Genomic DNA, 15,004 nt, shown 5'->3' with positions numbered 1-15,004 from the left:
GGGGCGGATGCGAACCCCGTAAATTTGTACCGTAAAACCACGTACCCACTTCCATGTTTGGGAATTTGGTTCGGCTTGGGTTGATTAGTCGGGCTCAAAAGAGCCAATTGGGCCCCTAATGTATTAAAAATGACTCCAAAATCTCTCTAGTACTAGTGGACTGTAAAGCCTTGTATTATTTGCACTAATGCAAAACTCTAATTTATTTTTATTTTAAAATTTACCTTATTTTTTATTGCTGTAAAAATGAAATAAAATGAGATCGGAAACAAAATAGAGTAAAATCCAAAACAAAAACAAACCAGAATTTGCATTTTACTCCCATGCATTTGAAATACAAATATATACAATAAATAAGGTTTTGTATTTTAGGCTCAATTTGAAAAGAGTACAAATACAAATATATAGAATGCAAAATTTACATTTTGTATTATTTATATATATTTATACTGTATATATTTGTGTTTATACTCCTTTCAAACTGAGCCTTATATATTTGTATTTATATTTCTTCCAAACTGAATCTATCCTAACAAAATTGCATGCATGCATATAATTGGGCGGGTTGGCTGGGTTAGGATCAAGATGAACTGAATTCGGGTTCTAGGTCCAAGCCCGGTCCAAAAAATTATGAAAAATACCCAAGATTTTTGGGATGGGCCCAGTCCAATGAAAAAAATCCAACTTCAGGTTTGGTCGGTTAAGTTTGGGTTTGGCTCACCCATTGTCCTTATCAGAAATAAATATTGGTGAAGGCCTTCCACGTCAGACATCTAACAAAATATTTTTATTTTTATTTTTCTTTTTCTTTTTCTTTCAATGAGATCTATTCCAAACAAAGACCATTGCTCAATTAATAACTACGATTAATTGGAAGGCTCGGCTATGATATCTATGATACCAGAAAGACATAATATCTAAAACATTAGGGCTGCAAACGGATCTAATCAAATTTAGTAAGAGATATATTCAATTCGATTCGATAATAGTTTTTACTGATTCGAATCTATTAATAATTCGGTGAATTTTATAAAACATGATTCGAATTCGATTCATTAATCTTAACGGATATCCAATTTGATCCGATTGTTAATTCTTGAGAAAAGGCAACGAAAGAAGGAGATGTTAGATACTCATATAGTCAGATGTGCTGCTTTCCACAAACCACAGCAGTGACAGTGAAAGAGGGTGATGCCGCCAATGGTGGAATAGAAAAACTGGCAACCACTAAGCCGTTGGCCCGCATAGGATGAGAAGACAGAGTTTCAACCGCTCAGCACTCGAAAATGTAGAACAGCGGCAACGCCGACAAGCCGGCAGTCAAAAAGTCAGAGGGACGGAGACTAAAGGGCATTGTCGCACCGGCACCAAAGAGGAATTGGGGAAGACAGTTAGCGTCGATGACCGGAGAGGAAGACTGAAGTTTGAAGAGATTCAATCCTGTTCGTTCATGTTTAGGTTAGAGATTTAGGGCTTTATGACTTGTACTCCAAATTACAATTATGCACATAATAAAATTATAAATTTTCAAATATATAAACCTAGTTAAAAAATAAACTAAAGGGTATACTTGATCCGTTAAATAAACGGATCGGTCGATATTTGAATTTGATTCGTTAAATAAACAGATCAGCTTTTCCGATCTGATCCGATTTATTAAGATCAGGATGGGGCATCCGAATCCACCTCTTAATGGATTAGCATCGGATTCGGATAGGATCTGATCTGATCCGACTTATATGCAACTCTACAAAAAATTAGTGAGTTGTGGCCAACCGGTATCATAAATGCAGTAAACAATCAATTGGTATTTTATCAAAATTAATGGATGGGTTTTGATTGGTTAAAGTTCTTCGGGTACTATATAAATTTGTGTTGTGGCCATTCTTTTGAAATTTAAGACCTTTTGGTAAAAGGAATATTATTCAAAATTCACCATCACTTTTTTTAAGTTTCCCTTAAATTCATCATGACTTTTCAAATCATCCATAGAGCCCTCCCCATTGAGTTTCATTATTTAAAACTCACCTTCCACTAAGATTTTTATTAGATGACTGTTAAATATTTTTATCACAAAATAATCCTGAAATGGCCAATCAACCTTATTAAATGTGTCAGGTTTAAGCCAGGTTTAAAGTATTAGGCCCAAGCCCAACTCTAAAATCTATAAGCCTAATGTTGGACTGGGACAAAGTCTGAGGTAATTTTGTCATAAAAAATGATTAATAAGATTGGCTATCCATTTAGAGGTAATTTGGTTATATAAATAACTTAAATACTTATATGAACAACTTTTATTAATAGACACTAACGGCCATCTAACAGAATAGGGGAGATTTAGATAATGAAACTCAATAGCTGGTAGCTTTATGAATGTTTTGAAAACTCATGATGAATTTAAGAGAAATATAAAAATGTGATGATGAGTCTTGGATAATATCCCTTCGTAAAACTGCTATTAAGACCCTCTTATCCAATCTTGCCGACATGGGTCGTTCACATTCATGGAAACTTTTACTATTTTGTATTGTTTTATTTCAATTAAAAATAATAAATTAAAAAGTATTAACAATCTAATAGTAAAATATTAATAAAATAATATTCACAAATATTTCCATTTTTAGTACTTGATTTGGACGCTTTAGATTAATAATTAAATATAATACACTTGTTTGAAGGACAATTGGCACTTGGCTCGACTAAAACAACATTGAAACCAAGTAGACTGAAGATGATACAGTTCTTTAGATTTTTGGTGATCATATATTAAACATGAAAGAGTGCGTTTAGTGTTGGTAATGTGCATATTAAGGCATATTAGGTGTTTAAAAAATAAACCACTCAATATATTTGTCAATGCTAATAGTTGAATACTTGTTGAAAGATGTGACTATACACTATCTAACACTTGTCATTGCTAAGACTTAAAGAGGATTATGATAATCCAATTTTCATAGAGTTTGGCTTCATTCAGGGCAAAGTCCATTCAAACAGCATTCTATTGAGAATATTTTTTTTTATTTATATGCTTTATTTCATAGAGAGATATTTCTAATGCAAGGTTATAAAAGGCTGTTAGAACGGTATGGGCACAGGGTTGCCTTCATGCAAACCAATCTCATTTTCATATATGTTGGATTCTACTTTCCAAGCAAATGTTTGACTATAAATAACATAATCATCGTTATTATCATCCAAGTCTTGTCCCATCAGTAAAGGTAGGGATCTGCTATCAATAAACTGTTCCCATATCAATGATATGTCCTAACTAGACCTAGACTTGGCAATTGGGTTTGGGTGGGTCGGGTTCTGATTGGGTCAAGATACTTTAGGTTGATTTCAGGTTGGGTTGGATTGGCAAATGCTAGACCCTAACCTTAAGGCTATGTTTGGTTTGAAAGAAAAAGTAGGGAAACCTTTACAAACCTTGTATAGGTTTCTCTATCTTTCCCTTCCTTTCCTTACTTCTTCCTTCAAACCAAACACAGCCTAAATGATCAAGTCAGGGTTGACCGGAAGGTCATTTATAGTCATCCTAACAATAGTAGAAATTTAAAAAAATAATGAAAAATACCAAAATTAAATGAATTAACCTTAAAATTCCAAAATAAAATAAAAAAAAAACTTGAACATTTAATGATTAAAGAGTAAATAATAAAGAATAAAAAATAAATAGTAAAGAACTAAAGATTAAAGAGTGGAGACTTCTACCAAATACATAAGTAGTCCCAATTAGACTTGACAATCGAGTCAGCAGGTTGACCCATGGCCCAACCCAACTCAACCCAGTTTTTTCCGGTTTGGGTTGAGCCGGGTCATTCTCAAATTCAGGTACCTAAATATGAGACCCTAAACCTATTTTTTTCGGATTGGTTTGGATCAGATTCATGGGTTGGGCCAACTTTTTACCAAATCTAGTCCTAACATTAATATAAATAACATACATAAAAATAAAACACGGGTAAAAAGTATCAATACACCCCAACCTATACATGGGGATGTATCGATACTTTAAACCATACTACCGCCACTGTCTCAACAAGCCATTGTAGTTGTACATGGGGAATATATCATTTGTCATTCACGAGAGATATTCCTAATATGCAGCTGTAATGGCCGGTTGAAACATGTTGGGAATATATAATTGGTAGCAGATATGAACTCCAACAGTACGGGGTATGCTATATGAATCTAATTTCATAATTTTGTTTCATTCAATGTCATATCCATAAGTGACGTGTTCTAATTTGGATTAGCTGAATATGATGACTGTTAAACTTGCATTGCTTTTAATCAACATTATCAATACATACTTCTTATGCAAAACTTTGAATACAAGAAAAAAATAGAAAATAGGCATTGATTTGGAATGGCAACCAGTGGATTTAGGGCGGGGATCATGTTTCCTATTTCTGACACCGACTCTGAAATTAACCCTCACCCCATTTCCATTAGGGATAAAATTTGTCTTCCATCCCCGATCCCCGACGGAGATGGATTCTCCGTGGGGACCCTACTGGGAATTCCTATTAATCCCCGTCACTGTCCCCGTCCCCATCCCACCAAAACAATCCCCATCCCCGATTCCATCGGGTCCCTGTCGGGGATGGGAAAATTGTTATCCCTAGAATTGATATTCTAAACACGAGAAAATGAGTTAAATGAGTTAACAGTCTTTATATATTATTTAATGGTATGAATTGAGAGTTCACATTGGGGCCCATAAGACATGCTCCACATGCATATCTTAGCATGCATTGAGAACATCTCTTGAAATTGTCATTGGGAGATGTTCCCAGTACATGATTGGCTGCAAGACCCAAATGTGAATTCATCAATTGAACCCTTGGTGCCCTAAGCTATTGTACATTTCTAAAAGAATAATAAAAAAGTTGTATTTTGGCACTCCACTAAAACTGTAAAATCACGGCCTTTGATGCACAATTATGACCCCACTTTACGTAAGTTCATCCAATTAAAGGTAGAGGCACATCAATACATCAAAGGTCCTGATTCATAGATTTATCCCAATGCTAAGTGGCTAGTGGCTACTCCATATTTTGTCGGCGTTTAGATGAAGTGTAGTTTTACATTTAAAATCGATTTAAATACAATAATAATTAAAACAAATCCAAATATTCACTTCCATAATCACTTTTACAATAGTTCACAACTTTAAACCAATCAGACGCAGCCTTAAGAATTGCTGATTCTTTAAAGAAAGGAAAAATCTATGATGCGAAAAATATATGATTTAGAAAAAGTTTTAACCCATCAAAACCCACCCATGAGTTTTGATAAATAACAGTTATTCCAATTTATTGGTCAAATGTTTTTTAGATATCATATCTTTTTCATATCATAGTCGAACTATTAACGAAAATCAAAAAAGGGTGGACCGAATGAGCGAAATAAAAGAAAAAGGGTGAAATGTGCAATAATACAAAAGCAATATGTAGAGGGGCATGGCATGGCAGGCTTGCCGACATGATATCAAACATCTTGGTCAAGAGTCAAGACCAATCATCACTTCAGAGGAAAAAAGTGCCACCCCTGGTGTTGTAGAGCACACTTTTAAAAGGCAGAAATGTCATTCAACAAACTCGATGATTACATCTACAGCTTCTCAATAGCAGAAGCTGAAAATATTAGGAGCAAAGACCAGGCAAATAGTCCTGGAACAAGTGACAACAGCTCTTGCAGTTTCGTGAGCTGCGTCTTTAGCAGAATTACGAACAGAAGTGTTGAATGTCCGAGCAGGTTGGAAGGTGAGTGTCAAGAATCAAGATGCTTCTGCACTCATCCCATGTTTAACCACATAAAATCATAGCAAAGCATTTTCTAGGGCTTGAATTTCTATTCATAACTAACTTTTTCAATGTCTGTTTGGCATAAATAGACTGGAATTTTCACCCATTTCTCATCCAAAAATAGTTATCACAACAGAAGGCTTGATTGATTGAGATGTTGGGCGTTGGACCCAAACGAACTCCACACCAGGAACATGATTCCCTAATGCATAATAAGCCAGACCAAACAAAGCATTAACCGTCAATCCACAATGATGTCTTAATTAGGTCAGGAAATGAAAGAGATTCCAGCAAACTTGGACTTGCATTACTAATACTAATAAATATTTAGACTATGGGCTTACACGCCCCTTCATGCCTTGATTGTCACACTGCACAAACACACACCCGATGGCTTGATTTCTGAGGTCTGCCACTCCGAACCTGGTGCAGCATCTGGATCATACAACAGGGTTCTGTACTCAGGTTCCTCCTCCAAGGAGAAGAGCAGCAGCTTTCCATCCAGTATCCCAAACCGAAAACCAATCCTTGAGCTTCCTGTCAATGGAACAGGGACCATCTTCCACGAATTGTCAGCAGGGTTGAAGATGGCCAATTTTCGCTGGTTCTTCCACTCCATGCAAAAAAGCTTCTTGCCCAGCACAGCATGGGCTGTGACCATGACGCATCCATTCTTCATCTCACACCAGGTGTGGTGCTCAGGGTTGTAAACATCCACAAACCTTGAGTTTCCAATTGTGAAGCTCGACCGCCCGCCCATGACATACAGTTTCCCCTCAAACCCACAGGCAAAGCAGCCCCACCTGGGGCGGCGAAGACTCTCTATTAGCTCCCACTCGTTCTTGTCAGGGTCATAAACCTCAGCACTAGAAAGGCTCTCACCATCGGCCCCATAACCCCCTACTGCATACACCATCCCATCAACTTCAGCACAAGCGAAGTCATAGCGTGCCACATTCATTTTTGCTAATGCGCTCCACCTGCAACCATATAAAATTACTTGTAAGCTTCAAGATTGTTATAAAGTAAAGAGCTCCTTAATAGGAATGCCTGTCAATGTTTCATTGCAGAAGATGAGAATATCTGCTATACGTGTGTATTAAGGTGCAGGTTTTCAACACAGAATTAAGGCAATGCCCTCTAATAGCATCTAACTAGAGGCTGGAAATCACCTAAAATTTCCAAGGATGCGCAGCTATTTTCCTTCTTTCCCCTTTCTTTTCATAGAATTTTAGCAGTTGGCCAGGGACTTCATAAAATTGATCTCCAGTAGCAACAGCAAGCATTTCTTATATAGATAGATAAGAAAGCAGCTTGGTTGGATAGATGCCAACAAAACGCTTGATAGAAGCCATCTTATTTATCTTGAGATAAATGGGATGCCATTAAGAATATAACAATGATTGCTGAATAGCTTCCTATATATCCAATTTGCAAATTGGTTCTATTTGAATCCATATCAAGTTAAAGAAAAAAACAACAAAAAGTGATGACTAAAACCCATATTTGATGTCTAATCTTGATATCGAGGGGAAGAAAACTCCAAAAAAAAAAAAAGAAAGTGAAACATATAGAAGAAATCTACATTGAGGATTCCCTCATCATAATACCAATAAGACACCCCTGCTAAGCTGCCATTTGTTTAAGAAAATCAGGACCCACCAGCAAGGCAGCAACTAGGTTCCACTCTAAACAATAGTAATACACAACCAGCAAAATCAAATGATTCTAATTGTACATAATTGCTTAAAAAGTTAGATTTCTATCTAACAATGGATAAGCTACCACAACAATTCCAAAAATAATTCACAAATCAGATAGCTGAAACTTACCAGATGTTTTTGATTTTTAAGAAAAGGTGGCCTTTTAGGGAGATCTATTGACAGTGGGTCCAAATCCTCTAATACATGGAATACATTGTGGTTGAAGAGAAGGCACCTCATTGCAATTACGAGGGCACCCACATTGAACCCTGGCTCTTCCTCCCATGCCCAAATACCATGTGCATTTATAGTTCATCATCATCATCCATGCCTTATCCCAACTATATGGGATCGGCACCATGTGCATTATAGCTATCATTGTAATTTCACATGAAATGCACACACTTTGTCAAATACCAATTCATAGAACTATATGCACTAAACAGCCAAATATAACTCTGCCCTGAGAAAACCTGGTTCAATGGTTTGCTAATTACAAAATACAAATTTCAAGCCCAAATTTGACCTGAGTAAACTTTTGAACCAAGTACACAAGGTCCAGTGAATAAGCATTAAAGCCATATTCATGGAATGGACTATCAACAATATTATTATGTAATTGCCTCTTTCCCTTTTCTTTAAAGTGGACTCAAAACCTCTGTTATCACAGTATAAAAATATTTTAATCATCTTATCTGTTTCTAGAATGTCAAAAATGCAAAACTTTTTTTTTCTGAAGAACCTAGGTGTTCTACAGTATTTTATCAGCAATTCAGCTTCCATAGTATTAAAATATTAGGAATGCACCCGCTTACTATGAAACAGCATGTATGCATTCATTCACAACAAAGCACATCCTTGACAAGCTAGAAAGCTAAATGATAACTCCATAAGCATTGAGTGCTTCATAACCTTTGATAACAAATAACATACCAGAAATAGAAACAAACCTGTTGAGGCAAGAATCATATTGGTAAACATCTGAAGAGACGCATCCGGCCCCTTCATCCACCAAATAACCTGCCATAACCAGCAGCTTTCCGTTTAAGACAACCACCCCAAATCCAGCTTGCAATGGACCAGGCATTGGAGGAAGAAGCAGGTGTTCATGTCCCAAACAACCCAAGACCTCCCAATGGCTCCCCTTTCCTTCTGCATCACCTGTTAAGACATATAGCCACTCCTCAAGCCTTCCTGCCTGTTTCCTCACTGTAATGAATTCCTTGCTTTGGATGAATGACCTCCATCGCTTGCATACAGCACCCATGGTAGGAAACTTGCTGCGGGGAACAAGTGCAAGGCAGTACTTTGCCACATCATCAGGCAGCCCAGGTAAAATGGGATTATAAATATCATTGCGTGCCTGTGAGGTTAAATGGAGATTATTTTTCAAAGGTGTTTGGTGGTCTTTCTGGACTGTTGTGGAGAAACACATTTCTGATTCTGTGTTCCGCTTCTTTCCACTCACAAAACTAGGCATTCTCAAAATTGAGCAATTCAAGAATCACAAGAGATGTTCAAATCTCCCATATGACATCAAAGTTGCCCCTATAATAATGATCAGAAATAAGATTCAGATTGTTTAGACGTAACTAGAGGAATTCATGGTATCCATCACCTATAGGGATTTTAAGAGACCAAGGCATGAAAAATGTTGCGGTTGGAAGGATTTGAACTGTGAACAACGAGGACTTTCTAGGTTTTGTATGTTCAGGTTTAGATGCCATGTCAGAGCTTCTGCTCCTAGAGGACCTTCTCTCTATTGAACTATTGGGAATAAACTTGAGTTTCCTGTATGAATTGTTCCTTCCACCAAACATTGCCCCAATAACTGCACCACAAAAGTAGAAATGGGGGACAAACATTTAGGGGAAAACAAATTTGCATGAATCAGAACAGAACACAAACAGAAGAGGAAAAGGGCAAGAATAATACCAGTCAAGGCCATAGAATTTCAGAAGGTTTAGCCCCCTGTAACTTCCATCTTACGAAAATCCAAAATACCTGAAACAAGTTAAATCAACACAGCTGAACAAATAAATTAACAGATAACTTGGGTTCTACAGAAAACTTGGTAGAATCTGCAAAGATGTATCCTAATCCATTCACCACTCTTCTGGTCTTATTCACCAGCATCTATCATAAGCTCCAGAACAAGGCCATGACACCCCTTTTTTTCTAATTTTGATGTTGCCTTATTCCTGAATGATAACTAATGAAATTCCAGAAGAAAATGAAGCCAAAAACAGAAATAACCATTCCAGAAGAAAGAAATAAAAAATGATAAAAATATTAAATAAATAGAACCCAGAAAGTTAAACCCATGCCATGCTGGAATAATTAAAGATAATAGCAATAGGAGCTATTATAGTGATACCAAATTTCAATAAATCAAGGGTTCAATAAACCACTGGTCATGAGATAATAGAGTACAAAACCGGACTGGAGAGTGGAGAACAAAGAGAATAAACAAAAAGGATTATCTCTTTCTGGATCTAAATAAAACAGAAGGAAAGATCCGAAATCCCAACTCTTTAAATTACACACATGAGAGGCCTAAGCGACCAGATCTGGAAAAGGGAACAGGAAAATAAGTGAACTTCAACAAGAGTGTGATGATCTACGTAAATGCTAGCAGGATTTTAAACGGTAGGTGGAGGAGGAAAGACTGAAAAAACAGTTCCTCCCTCGCCCCCGCCCCCCCTCCCCCCTCCGTCAAAGCACGAAAAAATGTCTGGATTAACGATCTTTTTGATGAAACAGTAGCCCGATAAAAAGAATGTCGATGATTCCAACCAGATTTCATGGATGAAAAGAGAAACAAAAAAAAGCAGAAATTTTTGAAAGAGAAAAATAGCAGTTTTTTTAGCATGGAATTTTTTAAGAGACAATTAACACGAGATAATTCGAAGATCCTCGAAGGCTCGAACATGGTAAATGGCAAGGATTTTTCGTTTTTAACTAACATCAAAATTAGCATAAAACAAAATATTTCTTGTACCAAAAAAATATTTAGAAATAAAATCAGCAAGATGGTTCCTTGCACCAAGAAAGTAGAGCTAACAGAGATTTCTGAGTTTAGAGGTTGTCAAACGGAACAAATAAACTGCTAGATGTGGAAACAAAAGATGGGAAAGTTCAGAAGAACATCAAAACTTAATCCAGAAGAAGCAATCGAAGGATGGTGGGAGAATGGCGAGCTATCTCTGCACTCTGCTCAAGGAAGCATTAACAGTAAAACGAAAAAAAAGAAGAGAAAATAAAAGAAATACCTGATGTTTATCTCCGGAGCTTTGAGTTCGTGGATGGCGGGCGATAAGAGCACTTCGATCTGGTTATCGAGAGTAAAATGTGGGAGGGGAGACAGATCACAGATGATTCGGGGACATAAATAATAGAAATATAGCATTTAACAAGATAAAATTGGCAAGTCGTAAACACGTCAGAGAGATAACGGCGATCGGTGAGAGTATGTCCAAACTCCAAAGACCATAGTTTTCTCTTTAATTATTGAAAAAAAGCGCTATCTTTAATAATAAATAAATTTTTCATTAAAACAAATGAAAATATGTTCATATACACGTAATTTGGGTAAGTAGATAAGCAATTGCTGTGGAATCGCCCTGAAAGGGAGTAGTAGACAGTAGATGACCTTATCAGTATATATATTGTGTTGTCTTCGTTGACCGTTCTCTCTCCGTCGCCAAATGAGAACTCCCTTTTTATTACCAAATTTGAAAGCACCGAAATACCCTTCGCATTTGTCTAGATCTCCTAAAATGCCACGAACCCTGTTTTGTGTAATCGTCGGTTCGGTTCATCGATTGGTATGGTCTTTGCAAGGGGACCCATGATTCACCCGTTCCGGTCATTTCTTTTACCCGAACCGCAATGTTCTTACCGTTTTTCTTCAGGGCGTTGAATATGTTCAAAATAGTTAAAACTGGGTCTGGCCTTCTAAACTCGTTCTAAGATCCAACCCGGCCTCACATGCTTGCAGATGCTGGTATGATTAATTTAGGCCCGTTCATTTTTATTTACCGGCTAAATACATATATTTATTGGAACAAGTGTTTGTTAGGTATAACTCTGGAGACCACATCTCCGCCCCCACAACGCCTCACAGCCGTGTATTTGGACATCTCCCGATGATGTACCAAAACCGATGGGAGATGCTCTCAATATACGGCGGGGATATATTGTGGGGCGAGAGGTTGTGGGGCAAAGATGTGAACTCATAATTCATTTGAGTAAACAAGTTGTCAGCATTATTGTACATTACCCGTTATTTGGGTAGCATGAGCATTTAGAAAATATTCTTGTACATTACCCGTTAGATACAACCATGTAAGCATGTTGAATGAGCATTTAGAAAAATACTAGTCGGAACCGTGTGATGCATGAGATTTTTTTAACCAAATTGCAAATTATAATCAATGGCAAGGTTTAAAATATTATTACATATCTGTCTATACGTATTGTATCAGGGCCTTCCCAATATGGGGTGTATTGGGCCAGGCCATGGTTTAGAGGGTAGTTGGGACTTAAATTGACCCTCTGAATCGATTTTGAAAAAAATAAGTAAAACATAAAAAAAAACATTGATACCAATGTAACAGCCTGTATCGATATTTAGAACATTGATTAATGGATTGTTAAAGATCCCTAGATACTTATAAACACCTTACCACAAAATTTCATCACAAATATCCCCCATTTAACCCATCATCACACTAAGATTTTAATTTGGGCTGTCTTATTGGCTAAGATATTCATTTCTTAAATGCCCTTGATCATACCATTTATGGACCAATCAACCCCCACCAAATGATTTAAGAGACCAATACCTCTAGAAATCTCATTATTAGCACTTGATTTTTGCTCAATTCACTGTCAAAACCCCAATTTACCCCAAACACCCGATCAGACTGTTCTAATCCTTCCAAAAATTCCCTTTCGAACCCTTTCATTAGCCCGAATCACCCACAACCCAAATCTCCTTGATCCTAACACCTCTGAATCAATTAGACCATACAATTGAACCCTACATTCACAAAAAAACATCTATCAAAAATTTTTCAACCTAAAATTCCCCCATTTGCTCCGTCATAGAACAAATATTCCATTTCGGATGCTCTCATTGACCCAAATTTTCATGATTTTGGCCCTCCGAAATCAATCAGATGTTTCAATAAGATCCTAAACACTCTAAAAACCCTACCCACAAAAATTCAGCCCAAAATGCATTTGTTTGCCCCTGCATTTCACCAAGATTCCTTGTCAAAACTTCGCATTAACCGGATTAAGTTCTTTCTGAATCTGCCTGATCTTGGAATAATTGGGCCAATCTAACCCTACCAATCAACCCAGAATGCTCAAAAACACCACCCTTCCAAATTTCAACAAAAAATTCTCTCATTTTCCCCTGATCCCCTCTATCACACCAAGATTATGTTTCAAAGTTAATAAATTAACCAAATCACTAACCTTCTATATCTGCCTAATCTGAGCCTATTTAGGCCAATCTGACCCCACCAATTGATTCAAAATGCCTAAAAAATCCACTCGGTAAAATTTCAATAAAAATACCCCTATTTGCCCTCCGTATAAAAAGATTTCATTTTAACCAATATCGTTAGCCCTTCATCAAGGAGCAAGAAAGGCCAATATGCTTAAATTTCTTAATTCAAACTTTTGATAGATATAGATGAAAAGTGAGGGAGAGGATAAATAGGAATTAGAGATAATTTAGGAGATAAGTAGGAATTATAGATGATTTAGGAGAAATGGGGGATAGTGGTGCCACTTGGCTAGATTAGATTAATAGTTTTAAGAAGGGATATCCAAAGGCATAAACATAGAGGAAGAGGGGTGGGCCAGGCATGGTAAGGTGTCATTATGAGAGAGGGAGAAGGGAGTGATGGGATGGTTTCATGAGGGAGCAAGGAAGGCTAAAATGAGAGGGGCTGAGAATTCTCCGTTGGGGTAATGGAGAAAGCTCAGGCCATGATGTGGCATCATTCTACTTTAGTGTGTATGTATATATATATATATATATATATATATATATATATATATATAGAGAGAGAGAGAGAGAGAGAGAGAGAGAGAGAGAGAGAGAGACTCTTGTACTTTGCCCATTATTCGAGTAAAGAAAGCAATCCGATCAGGTAGGCACAACCTTGTAAACATGTTGAATGATCATCTAGAAAATTTGTTGACACCTGTCCCTTAATCAAATGTTCATTGGACATGCTTACTATATTATGCCTAGTAGATCCGGTCCCTAAAGAGAGAGGTGAGAGTGCTTATTGGCTTCAACTAACGGGTGGATAAATTGTTTATCCACCTTGCAATAGGGTATCGGCTATCCATCGATACTTTCAAGCATTGTTTTCAATCCATCGTTGATTCGACCGATTGAACCGCTCGAATCATCACTCTGTCAAGATTTCAGGTTTGGTTTGAGTAAAACTTGGTCAAAATCACCTAACCCAAATGGTTGGACCATTGACCCATTCAACCCGGTGACCGGGTCGTGGGTTGCATGCTAATTGTGTATGCAAACTTCAAGAGGCCATAACTTTGCACTCCAATGTCCAATTGAGGTGTTTTTTTTATTTTGGATAATTTTTCGAGATCTATGCTTTCCAAGGCGCCTACGATGCTTTTCCCCGATAATTTTTTCAAAAAAACCCTTTTTTTACCTCAAATTATAATTTTTAATATTTTTATAAAAAAAACTTAAAATTAAACTAAAAAACATAAATTAAATATAAAATATTTTATATATTATATGTAAAGCACAATTATACATTATTTATTAATAAAATACTTGTATGTGCCTATACATATGAATTTCAATATAACTAATGTGACACAGACTGACCCATCCAACTCTAGACAGTCAAACCGATGACCCATAACCTAAAGACAAAAACGATTCAGCCTCTCAATCGGCAATATAATGGCAAATGAACATGGGTATGTATTGTCGTCAATTAGAAATAACCGACTTATCCCATTATATAACGGTAAGTGCTAGTATGTGAAAAACAGGAACTGTAGACTTTATGCTGCGAGAATGAATTGTGGACCTGTGATTACGAAATTTGTTCATGCGTCTAAATTGAGCTTGTCTTTTTGTCAAAATTTGCATAAATTCATGCTGAAGCTGAAACCTGAAGCATTGTAAAATGTTTATGGGTTGAGCAACATGTATGATGACCACAAAAACTATTTTGCATATATATATAATCTTATGCCCATAAGAACTCTGCCTATAATATTATTTTCGTGCATTGGTAATATCTCTCTATACATATTATTATATAGGATGATGAAATAAACTTTAAAGTATTGATCGATACGTATCGTTCTGAGATTCCTCCGATATACTTTTATAGTGGATGTATCGGAGGTTTGACCGGTTCAAGGTATAAAGGAGACCTAAACCAATTCCCCTGAACGAAAAAAAATAAAAAAGAAAAA

At 36.7% G+C, this 15,004-nt stretch overlaps 1 protein-coding gene across 1 annotated transcript; it reads right to left on the bottom strand.

Moving 5' to 3' along the window:
- Window positions 1–5,827: 5,827 nt before the first annotated feature.
- LOC104592913 (Galactose oxidase/kelch repeat superfamily protein) lies at window positions 5,828–11,144 on the bottom strand. Its single transcript, XM_010252459.3, has 4 exons — window positions 10,786–11,144; window positions 9,449–9,517; window positions 8,464–9,344; window positions 5,828–6,790 (listed from the first exon to the last, which is right to left on the bottom strand). The coding sequence occupies exons 3-4, from the start codon at window positions 8,991–8,993 to the stop codon at window positions 6,163–6,165; spliced, it is 1,158 nt and encodes a 385-aa protein (XP_010250761.1). The 5' UTR covers window positions 8,994–9,344; window positions 9,449–9,517; window positions 10,786–11,144; the 3' UTR covers window positions 5,828–6,162.
- Window positions 11,145–15,004: the final 3,860 nt, after the last annotated feature.

Source organism: Nelumbo nucifera, chromosome 3 (assembly GCF_055504915.1).
Source record: "Nelumbo nucifera cultivar China Antique chromosome 3, China Antique-T2T, whole genome shotgun sequence".
NCBI lineage: Eukaryota > Viridiplantae > Streptophyta > Magnoliopsida > Proteales > Nelumbonaceae > Nelumbo > Nelumbo nucifera.
This window is presented reverse-complemented; position numbering and strand designations above follow the sequence as displayed.

What these genes read in the sequence shown, in the direction of transcription:
- LOC104592913 (XM_010252459.3), bottom strand. Translation starts at nt 8,993, where the DNA reads ATGCCTAGTTTTGTGAGTGGAAAGAAGCGGAACACAGAATCAGAAATG. An exon ending in TATGATTCTTGCCTCAACAG is followed by an intron (nt 6,791 to 8,463) that starts GTTTGTTTCTAT and finishes ATATGGTTGCAG; the next exon opens with GTGGAGCGCATTAGCAAAAA.